Raw genomic sequence first — 25,729 nt, 5'->3', positions numbered from 1 at the left:
GTGGTGCACTAGCCCCCTTCAGGCTGTATTCACACAGCCAACCCCAGTCCTCTCCCTGGGATCCAACCTCTGGAGCCTGAGCCTCAGATCCCAGCCCCCACCTGCCCCGGCGGGTGAGCAGACAAGCCTCTTAGGCTGATGAGTGCTGGTCGGCACCGATCCTCTGTGCGGGAATCTCTCCACTTTGCCCTCTGCACCCCTGTTGCTGTGCTCTCCTCCGTGGCTCCGAAGCTTCCCCCCACCTACCCCTGGTCTCCGCCAGTGAGGGGGCTTCCTAGCGTGCAGAAACTTCCTCCTTCTCAGCTCCCTCCCACTGGTGTAGGTCCCGTCCCTATTCTTTTGTCTCTGTTTTTTCTTTTGCCCTACCCAGGTACGTGGGGAGTTTCTTGCCTTTTGGGAAGTCTGAGGTCTCCTGCCAGCGTTCAGTAGGTGTTCTGTAGGAGTTGTTCCACATGTAGATGTATTTTTGATGTACTTGTGGGGAGGAAGGTGATCTCCACATCTTACTCCTCCACCATCTTGAAGGTCCCCCTCTCTTTCCCCCCATTTTATATGTTGAAAGTATATTGCCTAGTTTCTAGAAGTACACACATCAGTTATCTGATATTCCATAGTACAGACTTGGGTCTTGAGACAGCCAGTTCCACGTGAGAATTCATTCTTTTAGATGGTGGGAATGCATTTCTGGGGGTGTTCCTTAAGGAACCCTCAGTCTACAAACCCTTTCAGAACTCCCTCTCCTATTTCTAGCAAGAGATTGCAGGGGAATCTGTAAGAATCAGGGTTTCCTTGTGTGTATATCTTTCACAGATTCTAAAGCAGATATTTCTATCCTTGGGAATTTTTGACATTGGTGTTTTTGTTATAGAAATCAAAGAGGATATCTACATTCTGTTCATTAGAAGCAGTTACACCGTTAACTAAATCTGTGATTACACACAGCTATAATGTTTATTGCATTACATTTTTAGAGTTTAAAAAAATTAAGAGTACCATGAATGAAAACACATTTATGTTAAATTCCTACTGCATGCTGAGATGCTTTCTAAGTTTGCAGTTTTAATCTACCCTTCATTTGGCTCTCTGTCCTTTCTCGTTATGGCTTCTTCATTTTTCCCTTGCCCTGGGCATTTAAATTGAGAGACATTTTAAGCAGCATGGCCTTTCTGGCTGCTGAGGGAAGGAAGGGATGGACCCCATTCACCCTGGAGAATTATAGCAAATGGAAAAGACTGCTGACTGCTGCAGAAACATCTGTCACGCACTGTTGAGCTGCTGTTGCATCTGAGCTCTGGGGTGAGCGTGCTAAACAACAGGGAGGAACTGAGATCCTGGTCTGCCAGAGGACATGTAAAGGTGGAATGGGTGACTCCTGGCTGGCTTGTGGATGGAAAGTTTTATTATGGGAATAAAGGAGCACGTCTGCAAATTGATAATGAATTCTGGAAAAGTAAGAGACACTGTTCAAATGGTTATTATTCTTTAAGGAAAGAGTTTACTTTCATTCTTGTTTACCTCAGCAGGTGGAAACTCTCCCAAATACTTTCTCCTCTGGTTCCTTCCTGCCTCCTCTTTTGTGTCTGTTAATCCCCCTCAAGGGAGAGAAGAATAAAGAACAATTACAGTTCTTTTCTCTCCCTGTCTCATCACTTCTTAAAATCCAGTATTAACTTACGGAAATCAGAAACTCTGAGTGATCTTGGGATATAATATGATGGAGTGTATTTTAATGCATCTATTTTTGTGTGATGGCTGCTTTCGTAGTGAAGGGACATAGAGAAAGTGATGAAGTAGTCTTCATTGAATGTTACAGTTCTGATTTGACTGATATCTGTGTAGATGGTGTCAAATTGCAAAGTCCATCCCTATTTCTCTCCTAAGTTGATCATATTGGTAAAGGGTCTAGCACACAGCATATACCGTACAGTGGTACCTTACTGCACCTTTCTTGCCTGTCCTTCCCACGTTCTAGTCCTAGATCACTGATTACTTGATTGGGCATCTCTCCTTAGTTGTATCATTTTCACCTTAAATCGGTATGCTTAAACCAGTTTGCTATGAGGGTCATCATTCTCTCATGGACCCAGGGTCAAAGCCATTCCTTTCTTCTTTGCCTCTCCCACACTCAATAGGTTAACAAGTCCTATTGATTATTTCCTCCTTCATAATATCGTAATTTCTTTCTAGTCCCACTGTCGGCTCCCCAGACCAGACTCTCATCACCTCAACCTGGGATCCTGCAGGGTGCTCTTGCCTCACTGGCTCCTTATGGCCTCCTGAGATCGAATTTCCTGAATCTGGCAGATTCACGCTCAAAATCCTTCAAAGAGGGCTTCCCTGGTGGCGCAGTGGTTGAGTGTCCGCCTGCCGATGCAGGGGCCACGGGTTCGTGCCCTGGTCCGGGAGGATCCTACATGCCGCGGAGCGGCTGGGCCCGTGAGCCATGGCTGCTGAGCCTGTGCGTCCGGAGCCTGTGCTCCGCAACGGGAGAGGCCACAACAGTGAGAGGCCCGCGTACCGCAAAGAAAAAAAAAAAATCCTTGAAAGACTTTCAGTTACCTACATGATTAAGGCCAGATTTCTTTACCTAGTATCCAGAGACCACCAGGATCGGATCCAGCCTCAGTGTCCCATTTTCCTCCCAACCTGTACGGTCTTGTCTGCTTAATGGTTCCCAAAACTGCCTTATCTCCATCTCTGCCCTTGTCTTTCCTGCACTGAATTCCCACCACCCTCCTCTCAACCTGATACCTCCCTATGCTTCAAAGACCAGCTCATGTGACACTCTCAACTGGCCGCTCAAGCGGCCAGGGAAAGTTGAACTTTCCCTTCTCTAAACTTTATAGAACTTCTTGACAATATTTGACATTCATTATCTTGTTATGTACTGATCTCCTCAACTGTATTGTGAGCTCTTTTAAACAGACTACGCACTCTTAATTCTTCAGAGACAAGCCTTGCCCCTTCAATATTTTAATGTATCCTAGAGGTTATTTTTAAAGACCTGCAACAATATTAGTCTTGTCTTTTTATTACAGATTTTACATTCCAGGTTTATTTGTCCTCTCCCTTCTTCCTTCCTCATAGATAAGTAAAACAAAGAACATCTGTCAAGTGCATAGTAGTAATTGGCAGCCCTTCCTGTCACTAAATTATGTAGCCCGACACGTGAAGGAGGGAGGGGAGATGGGAAATGAAGTGATTCGGTGCCCCTGTGATTTCACTGTTTTTTCACCAAGGAGAGGTCAAGGTCCCACTTAGTATTTAACAAGTTGGAAGACTTTAGTAATTGCTCCATTCACACTTTATTCAAGTCTGGTATTAGATGTTAGAATATCTAACAAAATTGGCTGTGTGTGGTGTGTGTGTGTGTGTGTGTGTGTGATCAACTATGACTCTTAAACTGCAAGGTATATACTCCCTACAATTTTCAAAGAGGAAATAGGTTGATTAGACATCTAGGACTTTTGCATGAACCAGCATTTCCCAAAGTATGTGCCAAGGAACGCTTGTCCCTTGAGATGCTGCCTGAAAAGAGGGTCTGCTGTCAAGTAGATTGGAGAAATGCTGAACACAATCTTTTTTTGCAATTTTTTAAATTAATAACTTAAGGACACCGATAAATCCTGCAGTCAGAACTTGATTTAACTGAGCACTTCTTGAATTTGATAGATCATGGAACTTTTTTATTTCCCTAAGGTTTGGTTGTTGAAAATCCAGATTCTTCTTTCTATTTCAAAATGGGAAGGTAAAGGAACACGGGGCCCAGATTCCAAATGGCAACTAGACTGGGCTCAGGAGCAACTTCCCCTTTAGATGGGGCATTTACTTTCTCATCAGCCACAGTCTCTACTTCTCCTTATTGTATTTCAATACTTCATGCTTCCTGCCTGGCCCTTGAAAGCATTTGAATTGACAAACCCTGATCCGGGGTGTCAGGAAGTCAGCCACTTAAGTGACTCTTAAACTGCAAGGTATATACTCCCTACAATTTTCGAAGAGGAAATAGGTTGATTAGACATCTAGGACTTTTGCATAAACTAGGGGTGACTAGGGGTGATCTCCCCTTGAATGTTAAAAAGGCATCTCAAGCTTAACATATCCAGACTTCCCTGTGGTGCAGTGGTTAAGAATCCACCTGCCAGTGCAGGGGACATGGGTTCAATCCCTGGTCCAGGAAGATCCCACATGCCGCGGAGCAACTAAGCCCGTGCGCCACAACTACTGAAGCCCGTGCACTCTAGGGCCTGCGTGCCGCAACTACTGAGCTTGCGTGCTGCAACTAGAGCACATGCGCCTAGAGCCCATGCTCCACAACAAGAGACGCCACCGCAACGAGAAGCCCGCGCACCGCGACGAAGAGTAGCCCCCCGCTCACTGCAACTAGAGAAAGCCCGTGCGCAGCAATGAAGACCCAGCATGGCCAAAAATAAAAACAAACAAACAGCAACAACAACAACAAAACTTTAACTGTCCAAAACGGAACTCTTAATCTCACTCTCAAATCTACTCCTTCCCAGTCCCCCTTATCTCAGTAAACAGCAACTCTGTCCTTTCATTTGGTAAAGGCCAAAACCCTTACCAGGAGCCATCCTCGACTCCTCTCTTTTCCTCACACCCCACTTCCAGACCCTCAGCAAATCCTGTTGGTTCTGCCTTCAGGATGTGCTTGGAATCTGACCTCTGCTTCCCTCCTCCTCGCCCTCCACCCTGGTCTGAGCCACCTTATTTCTCACCCAAACTATGGCCATAGTCTTCTAACTGCTCTCTGTGCTTCTACCTTTGACCAACGTACAGGTCATTTTTTACAAAGTAGTTAGAGTGATCCCTTAAAAACCTAAGTCAGGTCAAGCCTCTCACCTGCTCCAAGGTCTCCAGTGGTTTCCCATCTCTCCTGAAATATTTGAATTGCTGACCTTTGTCTACAATGTTATTCATAATCTGGATCTGCATATAGCTCTCTGGTCCCATCTCCTACCACGTTCCACTTCAGTTAGTTCTCCCCAGCATTTTCCTTCGATGTGCCAAGCAGGGTGCCACCTCAGGGCCTTTGCATTTTTGGCCCCCCTCAGACCAGCTCGCTTTTCTTCCAAGTATCCCCATGTGTGCTCACACATTTGAATCATTCTCCAAATGTACCCTTTTTGGGTAGCCTTCTCCTGCTCTCCCCTGTGTATCCACATCGCTCACTGTACACTTACCTGCTTTTATTTGTCTTCAGAGCATTAACCACCACCTGACACGTTACATATTTATCTGTTTTTATTTGTATCCTCTTCCTCTATTCCGTATCACTGCCGTGTAAACTCCCTGGAAACAAGGGTTTTCTTTTGTTAATAATGTATCCCTAGCACCTCCTACAGTTCCTGGCATATGATATGGCTCAGAATATATTTGAATGAACAAATGAATGAGGACTTGGCGTGGAGAGGAAGATTGTGGACCAGGTTCCAGAGGCCTTGGTAGCTGTGAAGGAATAATCATGCAGTTGGGAGATGATTAGTAGGACAGAAAGTAGTATAGTTGGGAATTCTGAGTCTCTCAAGAACGGTGGATTTTGAGAGTAGAAGAGGGGATGGTCCAGAGGTGGCAGAAGGTACCAGGAGAGCACAGACCCTCCTGCTTGCTGCTGACAGTGATTGTGTGGTAGAATAAATGGCTTGAGGCTTATGAAGGCAGTGATATCAAACAGAAGCAAAGCATTGGGAGCATTCTGCACAGATGTTAAAAATATTGGTGGGGTGGGAGATAACTCTATTTTAAAACAAGAGTTGTTTCCAGTCTCTCATAATACTTATTTTACAGTAATGTTATGTAATTGGCTAAGTTTATGGCTGGCTGACTGGATTTTGTTTGTTTGTTTGTTTTGATAATTACCCTTATGATTACATATTTTAGAGAATTTTTACAATACACAAGACTGGGACCACCCTGTAGAGACAGTTTCAGTAGTTTGGGATCAGCCAAGGATCTACATTTTTTAAAGTAAGGCCCCTGCTTAGAACCAGTGATTATTTTTATTTGTGTCACTATCAAGTCATTTCAGAAAATCAGATACTATTCCTCTAAGAACTTGGGATTTGGAACACATAATTACCAGGTGATAGTATCCATTACTAGAGTGAATTGTTATAGCTCTACCGGGTTAGACATTGTAAATGCTCAAGTGACTCAATCTTTTTGTTTAATGAAAAATCAAAGAAAAAAAATACCAGCTATTCCTTATAATGATTTAAAGTTTACAGGAGCTCAGAGATCATAAAATAAAGAACTTTTTAAGGGAAAAAATATTATTAATCAGTCATAAGAAGCTGGTAGTTAATCTTCTTGCCAGTTGTTAATAAAATATATATTCAGTATTATGGTCAATCATTCCAACCTAATAGAAGATATCAATTACATGGGTATCTAAAAATGTTTCCTATACATAATCAACAGTAATTAACAAAACCAACCTTGGCTCATTCAGTTAATGTCCTGACTGGTAACATGTGAAGGCTGGTAACATGTGAAGGCTGTCCCAAGCGGTGATTCAGTGAGACTCATGTAACCATGGGCTGGTTTACCACCATATAACCACCCAGTTCTGATATCAGCAGCATCTGCTATTTTTGCAGTGTTCATTATTAGTGAAGAAGGTATCTAGAAAACCAGAAAGTAAAAATGTTCCTCATCAGTGACTATACTTTATGTACAGGGTTTTCATAACAAGTTTTCTTCTTGGGCAAACAGACAAACAGATATAAAAATATCCCCAGCATATGTGTGAACTGACTTGGAATATTTTTCTTCCAATTGAACCTCTGAAGCATCTTCTTCAAATAGCTTTGCTAAATGAAATAACCAAATTAACTGCTTTGAAATACAGTATCTTTATTTTCTGAATATGAAACCTATTTCCATCTTTGGGTTGTGAAAAATACAATGATCCTCAAACAAAAATTCTCTCATTTCCGGAGAGAAGAATTCAAGCATTCTTGATTTATACCTAACCTCCAAATTAAATCATCTTCAGTCTTATCAGTGAAGAGGAATATGATTTGAAATCTGCCAGTATCTAAATAGAAAAATCGTAGAATTCAGTGGATCCAGGGATTTGCCGGGTGACCCTGGGACCTAGCTCTAAGTTCAGGGAGAAATACTAACCTAACATGAAAATGTGCAGTGTCCTCACCATAGTGATGCTGGTAAATAAAGCCCGTGGTGCTAGGTATGTTTAAATTCCTGACTTGCTTCCAATTTAGGCTTTTGGGGATTCCACTCATCCCAAGGAACCTAACTTTTAGGACTGACGACCAGTGTCGATAGGAAAATAATATCCGCTTGCAGAAACTCACACTATGACCAACTTTTGTGACTTAGGTACATTTTGTAAATTGGGTGTTCTGAAAAGCCTAAATATTAGGAAAAGTTCATGAATAATAGAGCAACACCAGCAACAGCTGACATCTCATGAGTTCTCACTGTGGAAGGATGAGCTACCATCACCTTTTTCAGAAAACTAAACTGGCATAAAGTGGTGAAATATCTTGGCCACAGCTAATAAACAGCTAAGACAGGGTTTGCTCCCTGGAAGCCTGATTCTGGACCCCTTTTCTTGACCACTTCACTATTTGCTCTGTGGTAGGGCTTGACAAGCTGGAATGTCTAGGGGAAAGGCCTTCTGTACTTGTCTAAGTGAACTTCATAAGGCAGCATTTGTCAGTTATTTTTGAGTTACGCATTTCCTCCTCATTTTTTTTTTCACTCAGCAACAACAGTGATTTTTCACATCCTCATTGGCCTGGGAAGCAATAGACCAGAAGGTACATAGACGAAAATGTTAATAATTATTGTGAAGTACTGGTATCAAAGGTGAATTTTATGTTCTTTGTGCATTCCTGAATTTTACATTTTCTGTACTTTCACTACATGTATTGCTTTTGGAATGAGAAATTCTGATCATTTATTTGTTTACTGAAAACTGCAATTAACCTTTTCCATGAAACAAAATGAGCAGCCCCACAGATTTCTTGCTCTCCCCACCATTTGGATATTGCTGCCCCTTCTGCTTGGTGTTTACAGTATGTGTTCAGTCCATGTCAAATGTGCTGCAATTGAGACCACTGGAAGGAAATTTGCCACCTGGCACTCACGCTCATTACCCACAAGTGATTTAGAACTCAACATTATCTGAGAAAGAATCTGTTCACTGCTTGCCCTGGTATGTTTGCCAGAACACTTTGGCTCTCTTGGCCTGCCTTAGTTTCTCACTTAAGAAGTTATCTTGGGCTTCCCTGGTGGCGCAGTGGTTGAGAGTCCGCCTGCCGATGCAGGGGACACGGGTTCGTGCCCCGGTCCGGGAAGATCCCACATGCCGCGGAGCGGCTGGGCCCGTGAGCCATGGCCGCTGAGCCTGCGCGTCCGGAGCCTGTTGTGCTCCGCAATGGGAGAGGCCACGGCAGTGAGAGGCCCGCGTACCGCAAAAAAAAAAAAAGAAGTTATCTTATTACCTTGAGCTGGCTGGTTTGGGTCAGCATGTTTATAGCAGCAAGGTTGTGAACCCCAGAGGGTCTCATTCGTAGGTTGTTGACGAGGTCTGGGAATCTGTTGTTTATAGAAGCTTCCGCAGGAGACTGTTATTCACCCAGGTTTGGACATCATTGCTCTTATAGAGTACATTTTCAGGTGTTTCATTAGGACTATAAAAACATCATCCCAAAGGACCATAAGTTTACAAAACTGCTTTATTTATTTATTTATTTGCAGTACGCGGGCCTCTCACTGTTGTGGCCTCTCCCGTTGCGGAGCACAGGCTCCAGACGCGCAGGCTCAGCGGCCATGGCTCACGGGCCCAGCCGCTCCGCGGCACGTGGGATCTTCCTGGACCAGGGCACGAACCCATGTCCTCTGCATCGGCAGGCGGACTCCCAACCACTGTGCCACCAGGGAAGCCCGAGAGTTATTATTAATGCAATTCTGCCGTCTTTCAGTGAGAGTAAGATAACTGTTACTATAGAGAAAGTAGTAGAATTACTACTTCTTCAGTCATGGCCTTCTGGCTTCGGTGATTTTAATATTTTATGCTATTCCAAAAATAATAAAAGTAATTCCTTGAAGGACATTATTAAGAAGGCAGCAGGCAAGTCCGTGCACCACTTTTGCTGTAGACATTCAGAGGGATGCAGAATGTGCATTGCCATCCGCTGCTGTTGCTTTCCCACTGGCAGGTATCTAGGGCATCTGTCTCTACTCACTTTGTCAGCTTTCTCTGTAAATTCCGATGCTCTGGTCATGACGTGGTGCTAACTATGGTTGCTAGATTGACCAAGTAACATAATGGCCATGTCAGGTACGGATTCTTTGCTTTCAAAAGGGTACTCAGGTGTGGTACACCTGCAGGGTGTTTGAACACATCTTTCTGTGGAAATAAGAATGCACAGTATTCCTGAGCATTTATTCTTACAGCATTTATAACTGAGCTGTTAGCTACCATTTATGGAATGCCTGCTGTGTGCCAGCATGTAGGCAGCACTGTCCATACACTGGGTGCCAACTCAGTGACTTGCAATGTTTTCCAAGCTAGACATTAACATCCCCATTTTACAGATGGAAAACATGGAGGCTGAGAAAGGTTCATGATCTGCCCAAGGCACATGGTAAATAGCAGCATGGGGGTTGGTATGCTTGTCTGTGTGACTGCAAAACTCATGTTGTTTTCTCTGCGTCAGACACTGCATTCCTGAAGTAAAAGCTAGCTGGCTTGCTCTTAGTTTTTGAAACTTGGAAACAAACCTCAAGGTTGTACCATATTTAAGAGTGCTGTAGCCTTTTTTGTTTGTTTGTTTTACTCATTTCTGCCCCTCTGTTTCCATGAAAGGTTGTGGTAGATGTGTTCAGTTAGTCTTGAGGTTAAACACTACTTGAAATTGCTGTGATTTTTTGTCGTCTAACATTAGCTTTAACTTTAGTAGAGGGCAGTATTTAAAAGCTTGGAGTCCAGAGGAGAATCTTGATTTCCATTCCAACTCCAATACTTATTGACTCTGTGTCATTAACCTTACTGTGCCTCTCTCTGTTCAGTCAGCCATAAAATAAATTTAATAGTAATTAGTTAAAGGCTTTTTATGAAGACAGAATGAAATAATCCATGGAAAGCATAGAGACAGGGATATAGGAAGCACTAAATATTAACTCTCACCACTGTCATCATCATCAACACTATAAAGGTTACTAGTATCACTGAAATAGTGTTGCTATGTCAGAATTAGGTAGAACTAGAAGAGAGACAAGCCTAACAGCCAGAAGCTTGAATAAGAAAATACTTTAGAAGTTTATAAATCATTTTGGATATTTTTCTTTGAAAACATTTTATGTAATTCATGAATAGAAAAATAGCTTAGATAAAATAATGAGACGAACAATTTCAATGGAGTTAACATTCAGAGAGTAATGGTCCAGTTCTCCTTATTACGTCTTAAATTTGTACGAAAAGTGAGACTGTACAGAGGTTGGTAGCCACAACCTAAAATATTTCCAGCAGTTCTCTTACATCTTTAAAATGAAATTAAAGTAAACGACAGGCTGGACAAACCAAGAGACTCATTCAGCAGTTCTGTGGACTTTCATTTTGAGAGTCACGTTTCTCTCTGCGGGAGTCGCAACTAAACCGTTCAGCTATTGTTAAATGCCTCATTGTCTGTTTACCCACATCTTTGACACCAGGTAAACCAGACTTTAGTCATGTTGGCAGATTTCTGCTTGCTGCCGAGGAGGTATTGAGATCAGTGGATGCTACCTGGGGAACAAACTTTTACCAAATTAAAGAGCTGCAGTGAAGTATGTGTGCTAGACTCCTGGTTTTAAGCTAAGTGTGCATCAGTTCTCTCTGAGCAGGGGGAACAAAGGATGGGTGAGTACTTCCACCTTCTCTGTGTGTTCTTAGGTCCTTAAAAAACTGATCTGGAATGAACCTAAGTTCATCAGTTGTCACAAATGGTACCACTCTGGTCGGAGGTGTTGATAATGGCGGAGAGCTATGCATGCGTGGGGGCAAAGGGTATATGGAACATCTCTGTACCTTCTCTTAGTTTTGTTGTGGAGTTAAAACTGCTCAAGGGAAAAAAAAAAGTCTTAAAGAAAAAACACTGACCTGGAAATTAAGTTGTAACTTTAGTATTTGAAAGAAAACTTGATTTTAAAATAATAATTAACAGGTTTATGTAACCCTTTAGTTAACCTGCTTATATAATATGTATAACACCTTGAAGGTACGTGGCATGTGTTTCCAAGTCACCATGAAAGAATATGAAAATAGCCAGCTTGTGAACAAAAGTCCAAAGAAGTACAGCACAAATTTTGATATTAAAGGAAACGTTATGAAGATTTAATTTGTAACTGAAGATGTTGCCACATTATATTTTTTTGTGTTCTCCATTGACCAGTCACAGCTTCAAATCTAATAAACAAGAGCTCTGTGATTAATTCACCAGATGTTCCTATTTTAAAAGTCCTTATTTTAAAATGTTTTCAAAAGTTCTATTCTATTGGAGCTGTGATTTTGATATTTCCAAGATGAAGCTAGAAGGCAGTTTTATACCTGATCTTGTGTTAATGATTGCTGAGGGACTGTTCTCTACAAATTAATCAGAGAGCACTGAAAAATTCTAGAAATTGACTGGCTATGGTATGCAGGGCCTTGTGCTAGGGGTAAAGGGAGTGGGATACCAAGGTGAAGATGGGCTGGTTCTTACTTTCATGGAGCATCCAGTTGAACTAGAATCCAAGACTGAGTATGACAGATTTGGAAACTGTCTTCTTCATATCTGCAATTTTAAAAAGTAGCATTCAAGTACTTGTATATTTCATTAAAAATAATGAGTGGTTGTGTATGTAATTACAAAACTTCAGGGATATACTTTTGGCTCTTATTTAAAAACCATGAGTTTGAAGCCAATTCTTAAGGTAGTGGATTAATTTTTTATTATTGGATAGATGATACGTTCGAATAATATACAAATATACAATATACTGCACAAGTTTGTGTAAGAGCTTTTGGCTTCTTATCATTATGAAAATTAAATGAAATAGCTTATTTTTTGAAGCTAGTTACATTTATAATAATAGGTATCAGCTGGTAGTTTTATAAATCATGCTTTACTTTTTCAGTTATATATATATATATTTGTGGTAATAAAAATATTCATGTACTTACTGTATCTTAGGAAACATTTTTATAATTCTCTGTTCCTTGGAAAATCAACAAAATTTGGGGTTTGGATTGTTCATTCAGTTTACGTGTGTACTATATTATAAATGTTTGAAATGAATGAACCTCTTACTTTTCTTCCCTAATATGAACTTTTGTAAAATCAGGTGGAGAAAAGACTAATGTTGTGTTTCTTGTGACAGGTACTGCAGTAGGTATTTTACAGATGCTGTCCTGGTTTGTTTGGTCACTAACCCTTCTGACCCACAAAATCCCAGCAACATTTTAAGTATCCCCAGGTCTCTATATAGAGACAAAACTCATTTTTTATCACACTTTAAATACCCTAAATTGATTTCTGTTTCTGTGGCTTGATTTGTAAATTAGGCGATTTACTTTCTTTCACCTGGCTAAGTTCCTGAGTTAATCCTTTATTTCTTGCCTGCATAGTTGCTAAGGTCAAGTTTCTTTCCAAGTTTTGCATTTCTTACCATGTTTATTTGTTGGGGGGAGGGGGAAGCCGGAGGCAATGTTATGTGTATTTTATTGCCTAGCCATCTGCAAGTGTGAAGATAGAGAAGGATCCTTATGTTATGTACCCTCTGAAAAACTCCACTATACATTAGTGAGAGAATGAGAGTAAAAAAGGCAGATAACATCTTGGTATTGTTATAAAAACAATTTTCACCTTGCACATGCCCTGAAAGGGCCCTGGGGACCTCCAGGGTTCATGGACAACCTTTTGAGAAGCACTGCTGCAGAAGCTAGAGGGGTGGGGAGAGTAACAGTGGGGTGGGAACTTTGACTTCTTTTATATATTTCTATGCTGTACTTGAATTTTTTATGAGCATATATTACTTTTGTCATTTTTAAACACAAAAAAGAAAGTGAAGGGGTGTGAGGGGAGATGATTACATCCTAGAAAGTAATACAATTTTTGCTTCAACAACAATTCTCATTTTAGTTCCTAATTATATGATCTCAGAATAAATCTAAATTTCATATTCAGCTGCTATGTTTTAAATAGGATCCCATACAGAATATTAACATGAACAAGTAAATAATGCAAGTCCCAGGTCATTTGTTCCCATTGTCTTTTTTTTTTTTATTGGAGTATAATTGCTTTACAATGTTGTGTTAGGTTCTACTGTACAGCAAAGTGAATCAGCGATACGTATACATATATCCCGTCTTTTTTGGATTTCCTTTCCATTTAGGTCACCACAGAGCACTGAGTAGAGTTCCCTGTGCTATACAGTAGATTCTTATTAGTTATGTATTTTATACATAGTATCGATAGTGTATATATGTCAATCCCAATCTCCCAATTCATCCCACCCCCTCCTTTCCCCCTTGGTATCCATATGTTTGTTCTCTATGTCTGTGTCTCTGTTTCTGCTTTGTAAATAAGATCATCTATACCAATTTTTTTAGATTCCACATAGATGTGTTAATATATGATATTTGTTTTTCTCTTTCTGACTTACTTCACTCTGTATGACAGTCTCGAGGTCCATCCCCATTTCTACAAATGACCCAATTTTGTTCCTTTTTATGGCTGAGTAATATTCCATTGTATATATGTACCACATCATTCAGAGTAATAATAGTAAAGATGATCCAAAATCTCAGAATGGAGAAAATACAAGAAACATTTAACAAGAACCTAGAAGAACTAAAGAACAAACAGTGATGAACAACACAATAACTGAAATTAAAAATACACTAGAAGGAATCAGTAGCAGAATAACTGAGGCAGAAGAACGGATAAGTGAGCTGGAAGATAGAATGGTGGAAATAACTGCCGCAGAGCAGAATAAAGAAAAAAGAATGAAAAGAGTTGAGGACAGGGGACTTCCCTGGTGGTCCAGTGGTTAAGAATCCACCTTCCAGTGCAGGGGACTAGGGTTCAGTCCCTGGTCAGGGAACTAAGATCCCACATGCCACGGGGCAGCTAAGCCTGTGCGCCACAACTGCTGAGCCCAGAGCCACAATGAAGGATCCCACATGCCGCAACAAAGTTCCCGTGTGCCTCAACTAGGACCCAACAGAGCTAAATAAATACATAAAATAAATATTTTTAAAAAGAAAAGAATTGAGGACAGTCTCAGAGACCTCTGAGACAACATTAAATGCACCAACATTCAAATGATAGGGGTCCCGTTGTCTGTTGAAGATCTGAACACACACTCCCTGTTTTTCTCTCTGTAGTATGCCTTTGCTTCTGACTCTCCCACAAAAGGCGCTGGCGCTGAGTATGTCGATGCTCAGTCCCTTGTATCATTTTTCCCTGTTAATTCAAGTGAACCTGGGAATGGAAAGAGCAGAGTCCCATTTAATGCTTAAATCGTCCTTGGACACTTCAGCTGTCAGATTAGGAATTCTCGCTTTCCCTGCCCAACTTTGTATTTGGCCCCAAAATATCTGTTCTTATTTCTTCTGCTTCCTCACAAGTTGGAGAAATAGGAGCAATTCCTAAATCTTTCACTTCAGTTATCCTCTTTCTAATAAATGACTTAAAAAAGCATTCAGGTAGGATTTTAAAAATTTATGATCAGACTTCTTGTTTTCAAGGTAACAGAAATAACCAAAAGCTTGAAAACCTAAAGAAATTAGAATAATTTGGCTCAGGTCAAAGTGTAATTTTCTTTATGAAAAAAGCAAACATTAATCTGATAGTTTTCCAGTGAGATACTAAAAAGAGACCTTAATAAGTAATAAAATCCAACTTTGTCTATTGAAACAATGAAATGTTATAACTAGAGGAAAAATGTTACATTTTCAGCCTATATCTAAATATTAACTCCATTGAATTATTCCTTTAACGTCTTTCAGATTTATCCCTTCATATAAAGTGCTTAATTTTTTCCAAATATAAAGTAATGTATATTTTTTGCACTAAAAAATTAGAGAAAAAATTAAAAATCATCTATAATCCCACCACCTCTATACAGCTACTGTTAACATTTTGAAATATATTTTGATTATATGTTTAACATCATCATATTCTACATACTCCTTATAGCCTGATTTTTTAGTTGACAGAACATCATGGCTATTTTTTCCATACCAATAAACAGAAATTCATGTTGTCACTTTGATTCACTGCATGTTATATCCTTATAAGTCTGTACTATTCTCATATGTATTAGATTTTTTTAAAATTTTTATTTATTTATTTTTGGCTGCGTTGGGTCTTCGTTGCTGCATGCGGGCTTTCTCTAGTTGCGACGAGCGGGGGCTACTCTTCGTTGCGGTGCGTGGGCTTCTCATTGCGGTGGCTTCTCTTGTTGCAGAGCATGGGCTCTAGGCGCACGGGCTTCAGTAGTTGTGGCACGCAGGCTCACTAGTTGTGGCTCACGGGCTCTAGAGTGCAGGCTCAGTAGTTGTGGCGCACGGGCTTAGTTGCTCCGTGGCCTGTGGGATCTTCTGGACCAGGGCTGGAACCCTTGTCCCCTGCCTTGGCAGGCAGATTCTTAACCACTGCGCCACCAGGGAAGCCCTAGATTTTTTTTTTACTATAATAAAATAATGCTTTAGTAAGCACGTCTTTTCCTATATCTTTCCATACCAGTCTGATCATTTCCTTAGGGTAAAGACTTAGCTGTGGGATTGCTGGGTCATTACGGCAGGTACTTTTTTTCCCAAAGACTTTTTAATACAATTGCAAAATTCCTCTTTAGAAAGACTGTACCCAGTTTATAGTCCCTTTCCCCCAACGCTGATCTATTCTTGAATGTAATGGGTTTTTAAAAAATCATTATTATTTTGGTTTTCACTTCTTTGAAAATCTTTGTGGTTGAAGTTGAACATCTTTTCAAATGTTCTGCACAAGTTGCCTGTTCATGTGCTTTGCCTCTTTTCCTATTGGAATGTCATCTCACTGATCTGTGAATGCTCTTTATAGTCTTTGAAAGACATCTACTGCTTATTATATGTGATGTATTGTTTTCTTCTCTGTGCATTTAAGAATTGTCATATTATTATAATTATAATAATTATAATATATAATTATCCTATAAGGATTATAAGAAACTCTAGAGACTGAATGGTATTAAGGCTCTGGGCTTTTTGATGTCGACCTTTCTCTTTGTCTCCTGCCATTGGAGAGATGAGCAAATATTTCTATGTAAGGCTAATTGTCGAAGTAGTAGGTGTGCCACCATTCTCTTAGTTATAAAAATGTTGAGACATAATGCATGTTGTTTTTTTTTTAATGTATGTGTTCTCTGACTCTTTCTCTAAGACTGAAACCAGCGTTGCAGCAGAAATTCACCAGCAAGTCCATAAGGGGAGAAAACAAAATCCTTATCCTCGCATTTTTCTTACAGTTGTTGCTACCTTTGGTCCCCTCAGGAACTTGCGGTTTTTAATATAGCACACTGTTCTTACTGTGATCTGTGTGATCTCATCCCCATGTCCATCAACATGAGAAATGGGTCCTCTAACCCTAGGCTGTATTTCCATGTATTTTCAGAGTATCCACATACTGGAGAGGACTTCTTCCTCTAGCACTGAACCTTCTGTAAGTCGGCAACTGCTGGAACCGGTCCCCCTCTCCAAGGTCAGTGACAGAATGTGTTGCTTTCTCACATGGTAGGATGCCTGGCCTGTGGCCAGTTGAACAATACCTCTTACACCTGACTCCCCTAAGGTAGCTGTGACACCCATTGTAGAGCTGCTCTTTCACTTCTTTCCATCTCCAGTATGTAGGGTTTCTTTGCCCTGCGTAAGGAGGAAAGAGATGAAAGTGTATTTGCTGGGATGTGCAGGGTTACATAGAAACGTCCAGAATTCTCTTTATTTTAAGGGAAAAGGGCAAGAGAAACTCTTTGTCATTCCCTGTTGGTAAGATGAGCTAATATTTCTATATCGAGGTTATAGAAAAAAATCACTGGGTCCAGCAGTAACAACACAACAACAGGTACAATTAATTGTTGCCCATGCACTGCACACCAGGTGCTATACTAAGTGCTTAGATACATGATCCCATTTACTATAATCCTTATGAGCAGTTCCATGCAGTGTAGGTTTTTATTACATTTTACAAGTATGGAAACCGAGAGTTAGTAACTTGCCCAAAGTCAAAAAAGCTGCTAAGTAGCAGAGCAGGAATTCAAACTCAGACTTGTTTAAGCTCTACCCCACCTGCAGAGTAAAACAGTCCCTAGCCAGAGGGGCTGTTGTACATTCAGAGTTCCAGTCCCCTTCTCACATCTGGCCTTCCTAGCAGTGAACTCTGAGGAGAACCCTGCGGACTACTAATGAAGACCTTTTCTGTTTCATGGAAGCCAGTGTCCCCTCCCCTTCAACTTTCTCTTCCTCGGACTAGGAGAATATCTAAACTCATTTCTGTCTAAAATGCAAAAATCACAAAGAAAAGTCAAGGAGACACCATCCTACTCACCCCCACCCCTTGCTCGATTCCCTGAGATTTTCGGTGGGTTGGCTCTCCTACTGAGAAACTCAGAAAATAGAACGCATGGGGATTTTGAATCCAAATATAAAAACAGCACTTTAATCTCCCGGAAAGATTAACTTCTAAGTATGTATAAGTGATCCATCCACATTGCTTTTCCTATATTAAACAGAATCCTTTAGGAAAAGAACGCTCTACCACACTACTATATTGTAGAATACAGACATTTGTACCTCTTTACACTTTGAAGGCATTACAAACTATAAAGTTTATTCCATCAGACAGGAGTAGACTGCTAAACTAAAAAAGGGGGAGTTATTAAACTATTTTTAAAAAACTTAGAAATGAAAAATGATCTTATTTCTATTTGAATGGCAAACAGAATGTCTACTTGGTAAATGTGACGACTAATCTCTTTGAAACCTCAGTCCTCTCTTATACACAGCTAAAGGACAGAGAGAATAAATATTGATTTAGGGGTGATGGAGAAGGCAGCTAACATTGACTGAGCACCCACTTTGAGCCAGGCACTGGATTAGTACATACATCCTCTCAGTCAGTCCCCAACTCGATGAAGTGAGTACCGATACCATTCCCATTTTGTTGATAAGGAAACTGAGACCTGGGGTATGTATAAGTAAGTTGTCCAGAGCCAGATAGCTGTGAAGTATGTGACATTTAGAGCAGTGGAAACAGAGAAAGGAAGACTTGTAGAATGAGACACAGAAATGGAAAGGAGAGGTGCTGGTATTAAAACAACAAGTAGGGAGCGACACATACACATGACTTGCTCTGGCCACTCCTGGCCCACCAGCTACATCTCCAGCTTCTTGGGCATTTCACTTCATACTCCAGCTGCAGCCACCTGCATGCAGTTCCCTCCGGCCATGCCTCTCTCTCTTCCACTGTTGGGCATCTGTTTCTTCCACCAGGCCTGCAGGAATGCTGTCCTGCTCCCTTCCCCTTTCTTCACTGAAATAAACTCCAACTTCTTTTAAATTAGGCCCACAGAAACCCTTTCTCAAGTGCTGGTCATTGACTCCCTCAGCCCCAGGCTGTCTTATGTAGCCCGTCTCTGTACCTACCACACTCATTACTTTATTTCACATTCTTCCTTTATGTCAGATTCCCTAGGACAACCTGAGACTGAGCTTAAGGTGCCTGTGATTTATGGAGGAAGAACCCTTAGGAGGAAATGGGTGAGCGAAGAGGTTAGGACAGGTGTCGATGCTAAGCAATAGGGGGTTCCAGCTGGAGTCCACCCTCAGCCTGATCCCATGGTGAGCTCTGGAGCATAAGTTTACCTCACAGAGTTGGACTCACCCTGAGGCAAGAAGGACTTTTCATTCCCTCAGATGTTTGTACCCTTGTGTCCTTCAGTCCTTGAGAGCCGTGGGGGAGGGTCATGCTACAGCATAATTTCCCAGGTGAAGGCCCCAGCTTGGCCAAACAGCAATTCCTGGTAGAAGAAGGAAGCTGTTAGCCTTAGCAGTTCACAGTGCTCACAGCAGCTGGGACATGGGTCCACTGGCCTGATAACAGGGATCTGGGTAGGGCACCAACAGTATCCACTTCCCATTACTCCTCCGTGCAGCTGCCCGCTTGGACCTTGCTGTACAACTAATACTCTTGTGTTTTTCTGTTAATAGATAACACATCTCTTGGGACCTGATGAAATCAGAGAATCCCATCCAATCCAGACACCATAGCATCTCACCATCTCTCAGCCCCTTTGAGAGAAGATGGGCTTCCTGGGCACTGGTTGGTGGTGGAAGAACATTGTTTGAAGTACACATACTCCTGTCTCAGGATTTTTCCAGTTTCTTTGTTTGGTGCTTTCACCTCCTAAAGCATTCCATATATCCCCTGCCCACTCACACATGCACAGAGAATATACCCTTGAGAAAGGAAGTGTCTCTGGCTTTTTCAAATGAGCAGACTGGGGCTATAATTAGGTTACTTTCTGTTTTTAGGTATTGTTATTACATCAAAGGTCTTTTTAAAGCCTCTGTAAGAACAAAAATGTTTGTATAATCTGATTCAAGTACTGATGTGATCACATTAGGGCTTTTGACTCTGTTTCTAAGTAAACCTATGAAAGTTGGTGGCTTTTAAGCAGAAAATTAATATCAATTGAAATTATGAAAAAATTATTCAATATTCAGAAAGTAATTTTAGCTTTCTCAAGATAGACCTGGTCTACTAAGTATAGAGATGGATTGTACTAAGTCCTGGGATGGGATATTTCATTTCTTACACACCTTATCTGTAACATTATCATCAGTATTTATTTATTTATTTATTATTTTTGGCTGCATTGGGTCTTTGTTGCTGTGCGCGGGCTTCCTCTAGTTGCAGCGAGCAGGGGCTCCTCCTCATTGCGGTGCACAGGCTTATTGCAGTGGCTTCTATTGTTGCAGAGCACAGGCTCTAGGTGCGGGCTTCAGTAGTTGTGGCACGCGGGCTCAGTAGTTGTGGCGCATGGGCTTAGTTGCTCTGCAGCACGTGGGATCTTCCTGGACCAGGGCTCGAACCCATGTCTCCTGCATTGGGAGGTGGATTCTTAAGCATTGCGCCACCAGGGAAGTCCCCAGTATTTATAATTGAAGTAGAGAGAGTTGTTTGTTCTGGCTTTATCTTTTGCCTTTTTGTCTGTTTGACAGTTTGCTTAACTCTAAGAACTATGTTAGGATTCTTCCTAATTTCTTTTGCTGGGTTTAGTAATTCTGCATCAGAGCTGCTGCATTTATGTTTAAAAAATACATTTTAACTTCTTGCTTTTCCTATCTTACTTATCTATACCCCCCCCCCATTTTTTTTCCCTCTGTGGTTAAATTCCCAAAGAAGAAAAAAACTGCTGTGATAGAGATCAGTAGTCATAGCTCCACAGGGACAAGCTACTACTACCTTCTGATTTTAATTAGAAAAAAATTCAAAAAGCATTTGTACTTATTATTAAATGTTTCCATTTTCATTAGTACACACACACAATAAATACACATACACACACACAATAAATCAAAGATGAACACTAGCCTTCAGATAAGATAAGATCTAGCCAAAAATAAAAATGCTATTCTTCTGGAGATGGTATCTATGGATGGGGCTACTAAAAATAGAAATATCATTAAATACAGCTGATATCGCTCTAAGAACAGAGAGAGCACTAATGAATATATGTACACATGTATAGAGAGTTATTCTTTTAATTTCTTGATTATACCAAGGCTTTCTAAAAGAAATCTATAGAAATCCATCACTTTTATGAATAAAAATCCATCATTTTTATCTACTTTGCTGATGAGAGTAGAAAGCCAAAGATACTGGACTTTTTATGAGAACCTACTATTTTCTTCTATTATTCTAACATTATTTATAAGCAATGCTCACCTGAATTCAATTGCAATTCATTATTAAAAACTGAAAATTCCAAAACGCTCTGCTTTGTACTCCTGATGATAATCCCTTTTATTGTCCAAAAAACATGGTTTAGAGCCTTAAACTGTCTCATCAGAAATATATATATATATATATATATTTTTTTTTTTTAGGTAAGAAGTGGATTTATTTAGAGAGATACACATTCCATAGAGAAATGTACATTTTAAAATTACTGTATCTAATTAACAGTTCACACCAATCACAGTTTCTGACAGTATTCAAGTAGAAAATCAGTTTGGGGGTTGTTTTCTTATGTTAAGGGGAAATTTACAGCTCCTTCAAAGGGTTCTTAATGTTGCCAAATGAACACTGGTAGGTGCGTTTCTGTAAGGGCTGTAGTTCCTTCACTAGGCACCCCTCAGGGATGACCAAGCAGATGGAGAAATAGCACTGATCTCACATTAGTTCTCAGGGCAGTGGTGGTTGTAGGGTTGGGCTTAGATGGGGTAGAAGCATGACGCTGGCTTTAGAGGGCTCTTCAGAAGCCAGGAGTATCTCCTAGGCTTCATGATGTTTTGCATGAAGCAATGTTCAGCCACATCTCCTGGAAACAATTTTTGCTGAAAATCCCCCTCTATTTACACATATTTGGGCTTAGATTTGACTCGGCCATAGGGCAAGCAGCTTCTGAGATGAAAGGAGAAGACAGGGGAAAGAGGCGTGGATGGCAAATACACAGCCCTCTCCCCCCCTGCTCCTGTGGCCGATATCGGTAACCGATTACGGCCCCTTCGCCCCTGGGTCCTGTCAGAGCGTCACAGTCCTGCAGCAGGTTCTGGGCAGCCACCACCCAGACATTGGGCCAGCAAGTCCAGCGGCCCTGAAATGGAACCCACTGCCATTCCCGTTGAAGTCTTTGTGCTGTGGTCTAAAGATGATTTCTGATAGAACATGTCAGAAGGCAGCTTCCTGAGTCAGTTTGGGTTGGGGCGTTCTGCAGAGGGGCCTGCCCTGATCCGTAGAGCTGCATCCGTCTTTCCAGAGCTGAGGCAGCCGAGCAGGTTATGCTGAGGGAGTTTGCTTCCTTGCACTGTGGGCAGGATTGCAGCGGTCGTGCATGGGATGTGACCTCGTTGTTTCTGCCTCTACTTTGCTGGATTGTGCCCCAAGCCTGAGATCTAGAATAGGAGTGTTTGCCAGATCAGCGGTTACGTTAGAGCTGCGTGAGCCCTTAGAAATCACCTGGTCCAGGGATTTTAAAACCCAGGATGTCGCTAAGGGGCTGGTATCTAACATGGAAGCAGACCCAAGGGGGACTGTGGTAAACTGAAGACGGGCAGCCGTCCTTCAGGGCAGGCCCAGCGTTGCCAGATCTTAGGCTTTCACAAAACACTAGAAATTTGGATTTTTAAAGCCTGCAATCCTCTGATGTTTAAAATGTTGACAATGCATTTTTAAAACTTTTTTTTAACACCATAGACGAACAAAACACGTCTCATGGAAGAGGAAACCATGATTTAGTCTGTTTTTAACAGAGGAGGGTGATATGGACTCTAGAATCCCAGATTTCTGGCTCTTTCATGGGCTCCTAAGGGTATGTGTATCTCACGATGTATGTCTTCCAAGCACGGACTTCTTGGTGGGTGTTTGGCAAGCGGGGCATTTTATGCTCACTCTGAAATGCACGCAGCCTCACTGAGAGGAAACAGATGCCCACAGCGCTGCTCTTCAGCATGAGAAGTCATGAGCCACTTAAGCTGCTGCAGCCTTTTCATTTCTACAGAAAACCAGGCCCACACACGCATTGAACATGTTTCACCAAAATGATCTTATTTTAAAACTTTAAAGTGCCTCTGTGCCCAGAGATGAACTGTCTGGAAAAATGCATTTTAAACCTTGTGAATGCAGGCAATCAAAAGTCCATTCTACCCCAGACTCCGCCTCCATCCAGCTAATCTCTGATGGACCCTCATACCTCCAGGGGTACCCGGAAACTCGTTCTCACTTCAATTATAAGTGCATAGCTGGGTCTGAGGCTAGAATTTGCTCCAGAATGTTGTTCAGACTTCTGGTGGGTTGAGTATCACTTTAAAAGCAATTTCTACTTAAGAATCTGCTTTAAGTGTGTCATCAAACACTGAGAAACATGTGATTTGTTTTTCTTCTTTTCTCTCAGGAAGCTGACAGCTGGGAGATTATAGAAGGGCTGAAAATAGGCCAAACCAATGTCCAGAGACCAGACAAACATGAAGGCTTTATGCTAAAGAAGAGAAAATGGCCTTTAAAGGGCTGGCACAAGGTAACATTTTCATCATATTATCTTCAGATCATCTTCATAAATAGAGGCTCTTATTTGGTGTCATTAGGTGGGAAACCAAGAGTACAGTTGTATGTGTAAAGCTAGTCTTCAAGGCCTTGTTTTAACTGTACAGGCTGCAACCTATCATACCTATTTAAGTCTGAGATCTGTAATGTCTGTATGCAGGGAAAAAATATTTTACACGATATTTAAAATCCAGTTTGGACATATTTTTGTTTACTCTGCTTTTTTTTTAACTTAAATTAGTATAAATATGTTCTTATTAAATACTCTTCTAAATATGAGATTTTATAAAATGCAGGCATGGCTTCCATTGGATGGATTTATACTAATTCCATTATTGAACCAGTTCCCTATTGCTGAATATGTAGCATATGTCTAATTTTTTATTGTATGAAGTTGTGATGAACATTCTTATACATGAATTTCCATTTAAGTCCTCGGGGTAGATTCCTAGAATTATTGTTACCAGTGCAAACTAAAGATGGAATGTCACTGATCTTGGAAGTTTGTTTACTGCCCTTTAACGTATATGGTTTATTCCTCTCTACCCAACTCCACATTCTTTTTCCATCTTCCAGTTTTAATTATGGAGAAAATATTTTACACTGTATTGTTGCAGTTACGTGAGTAGCAGGAATTCTGGATGCTTAGGAGAAGAAAGTTGTCCTCTATTTTCAATATAAGCCTTTTGGTAGACCACCAGTATCTTGTCTGAAATCACTGAAAAAACAGGTTCATTACCTGCCACATCTGCTGATGGATTTCATCTCAAGGCAGATAGATTTGTGGGCACAAATGGCAGGCTGGTGGCTGCCCACTGACCCAAAAGGGGAAGTTATGGATTATAACATCCTTGAGGAAATATATTTTTTGCAATTTAAGAGAAGGATTTAAAAATTAACAGTTGGGAAATGTTGCCCCAATCCCCTATCTCTGAGGGTGGAATAAAAACCGGTCAAAGAGTCTTCTTCCCTCTCACTTGTCAGAAACCTTGGCAGTCGCCCCTGCACCCATAATGTTATACCAGTGCCAGGAATCTCTCCCCACCCTTGTTCTTTCTTGGATTTTGGCCAACTGGCCACACTCCTTCCTGGAATCACCTTTGCCTTTCATCCTGACCTTACCACTTTGCAATTCCTCAAATCAGTGGCCTTGCTAATCTCTTTCCCTGTGACCATCCTATAGGTTATCCCTGCTAGAATTCTTTGATAGATAGGAATGGACAAACAGAAGAAAGGGGTCAAAGAAACACATTTTATATAAATGGCTAACTTTAATTAAACACTCTCAGTCCATGTTTCAGCAAAACTGGCTGTGGTTCAACAGCAACTCTTTCTGGACCTTCCCTTAGACATTTTGCTACATAAGCAATAGGAGGTTCTCCCTTGCATTGCCTTTTCTCTTGGTCTCTAATACCATCAGATATTTATTCAAGCATCAGCCCATTTGATTGCCCAAGTCATAGGCAGTCAAGTGTTTTTCAGCTATAGAGATTCCTTCTTCCAGTGCTTACTTCTCCCCCCGCCCCCCGCAACCCCAGAACCTATAACAAAGGGGTTACAGTGACCTTCTGTGAGTTCTGTGTAGGGTGTCTCCAGGCCTGACTGCCTGTCACCTCAGCAGCTAAGAGTTCCTGAGTCACATAAAAACTTCCCGGCAGAGTAATTTACCAGCCACAGAAAGACTCCCTGCATCTGTAGAGACTAGAGGAGGACACTGGACCCATTGTTTGATTGGGTCCTTGAATGCTGTTTTTTCTCTAGTCAATTGTCCATGGAAAGGAAGTCAACAGCAGAGAGTTCCTGAGGTTTGTGGAGCAAAAATGGCTAGATTCATTTGGACTGGACCATGAGTGTCTTGAAAGAGACAAAAACTGCCCCAAATATATATATATTTCCCCTTAATATAGTTCAGAAATAATTTTTAATCTCTTTTACTAAGAGTGAACTGCAAGTATTTTGCTAAGTGGAGATGCAAGCATATTGATAAGGCTACTTTTTAAACTTTGCAGATAATTCATTATTCATAGCTCCAGTCCACTGGATTCCTCCCTTCCCCCCCAACCCCTGACACCCCCATTAAGAAAAACCGTGGTGATGGGGGAGTTCCCTGGTGGTCTAGTGGTTAGGATTCAGGGCTTTCACTGCCGTGGCCTGGGTTCAATCCCTGGTCAGGAAACAGATTCCACAAGCTGTGCGGTACAGCCAAGAAAGAAAAGAAAGAAAGAAAAACAGAAAAGAAAAGAAAAACTGTGGTGAGAGATTTCATCCCCATTGGATTATGTATAAAAGGACCCTACTAGGTAAATAGTATGGAACTCGAGCTAAGATTTCCTTACCATTTCATGTGACTGACCGTGGCCAGGTGCACTGAATTCAAATACATGAAAATGATCAAACATACTGATTACAAAATACCA

At 41.1% G+C, this 25,729-nt stretch overlaps 1 protein-coding gene across 9 annotated transcripts in view; it reads left to right on the top strand.

Moving 5' to 3' along the window:
• Positions 1-25,729, top strand: part of OSBPL6 (oxysterol binding protein like 6) — a 215,937-nt gene that overhangs the window by 124,891 nt on the left and 65,317 nt on the right. For all 9 annotated transcript variants that reach the window (XR_004527409.2, XM_019922927.3, XM_019922924.3 and 6 more), the window contains exons 3-4: positions 16,665-16,751; positions 23,164-23,286. Coding sequence is in view for 8 of the 9 variants with exons in the window: in XM_019922927.3 (XP_019778486.1) it covers positions 16,665-16,751; positions 23,164-23,286 (210 nt within the window). In the remaining variant the exon portion in view is untranslated. The remainder of the gene's footprint in view (positions 1-16,664; positions 16,752-23,163; positions 23,287-25,729) is intronic.

The sequence above is a fragment of the Tursiops truncatus genome, chromosome 7 (genome assembly GCF_011762595.2).
Source record: "Tursiops truncatus isolate mTurTru1 chromosome 7, mTurTru1.mat.Y, whole genome shotgun sequence".
NCBI lineage: Eukaryota > Metazoa > Chordata > Mammalia > Artiodactyla > Delphinidae > Tursiops > Tursiops truncatus.
Note: the sequence above shows the minus strand (reverse complement) of the source record. Positions and strands in the feature narration are given on the sequence as shown.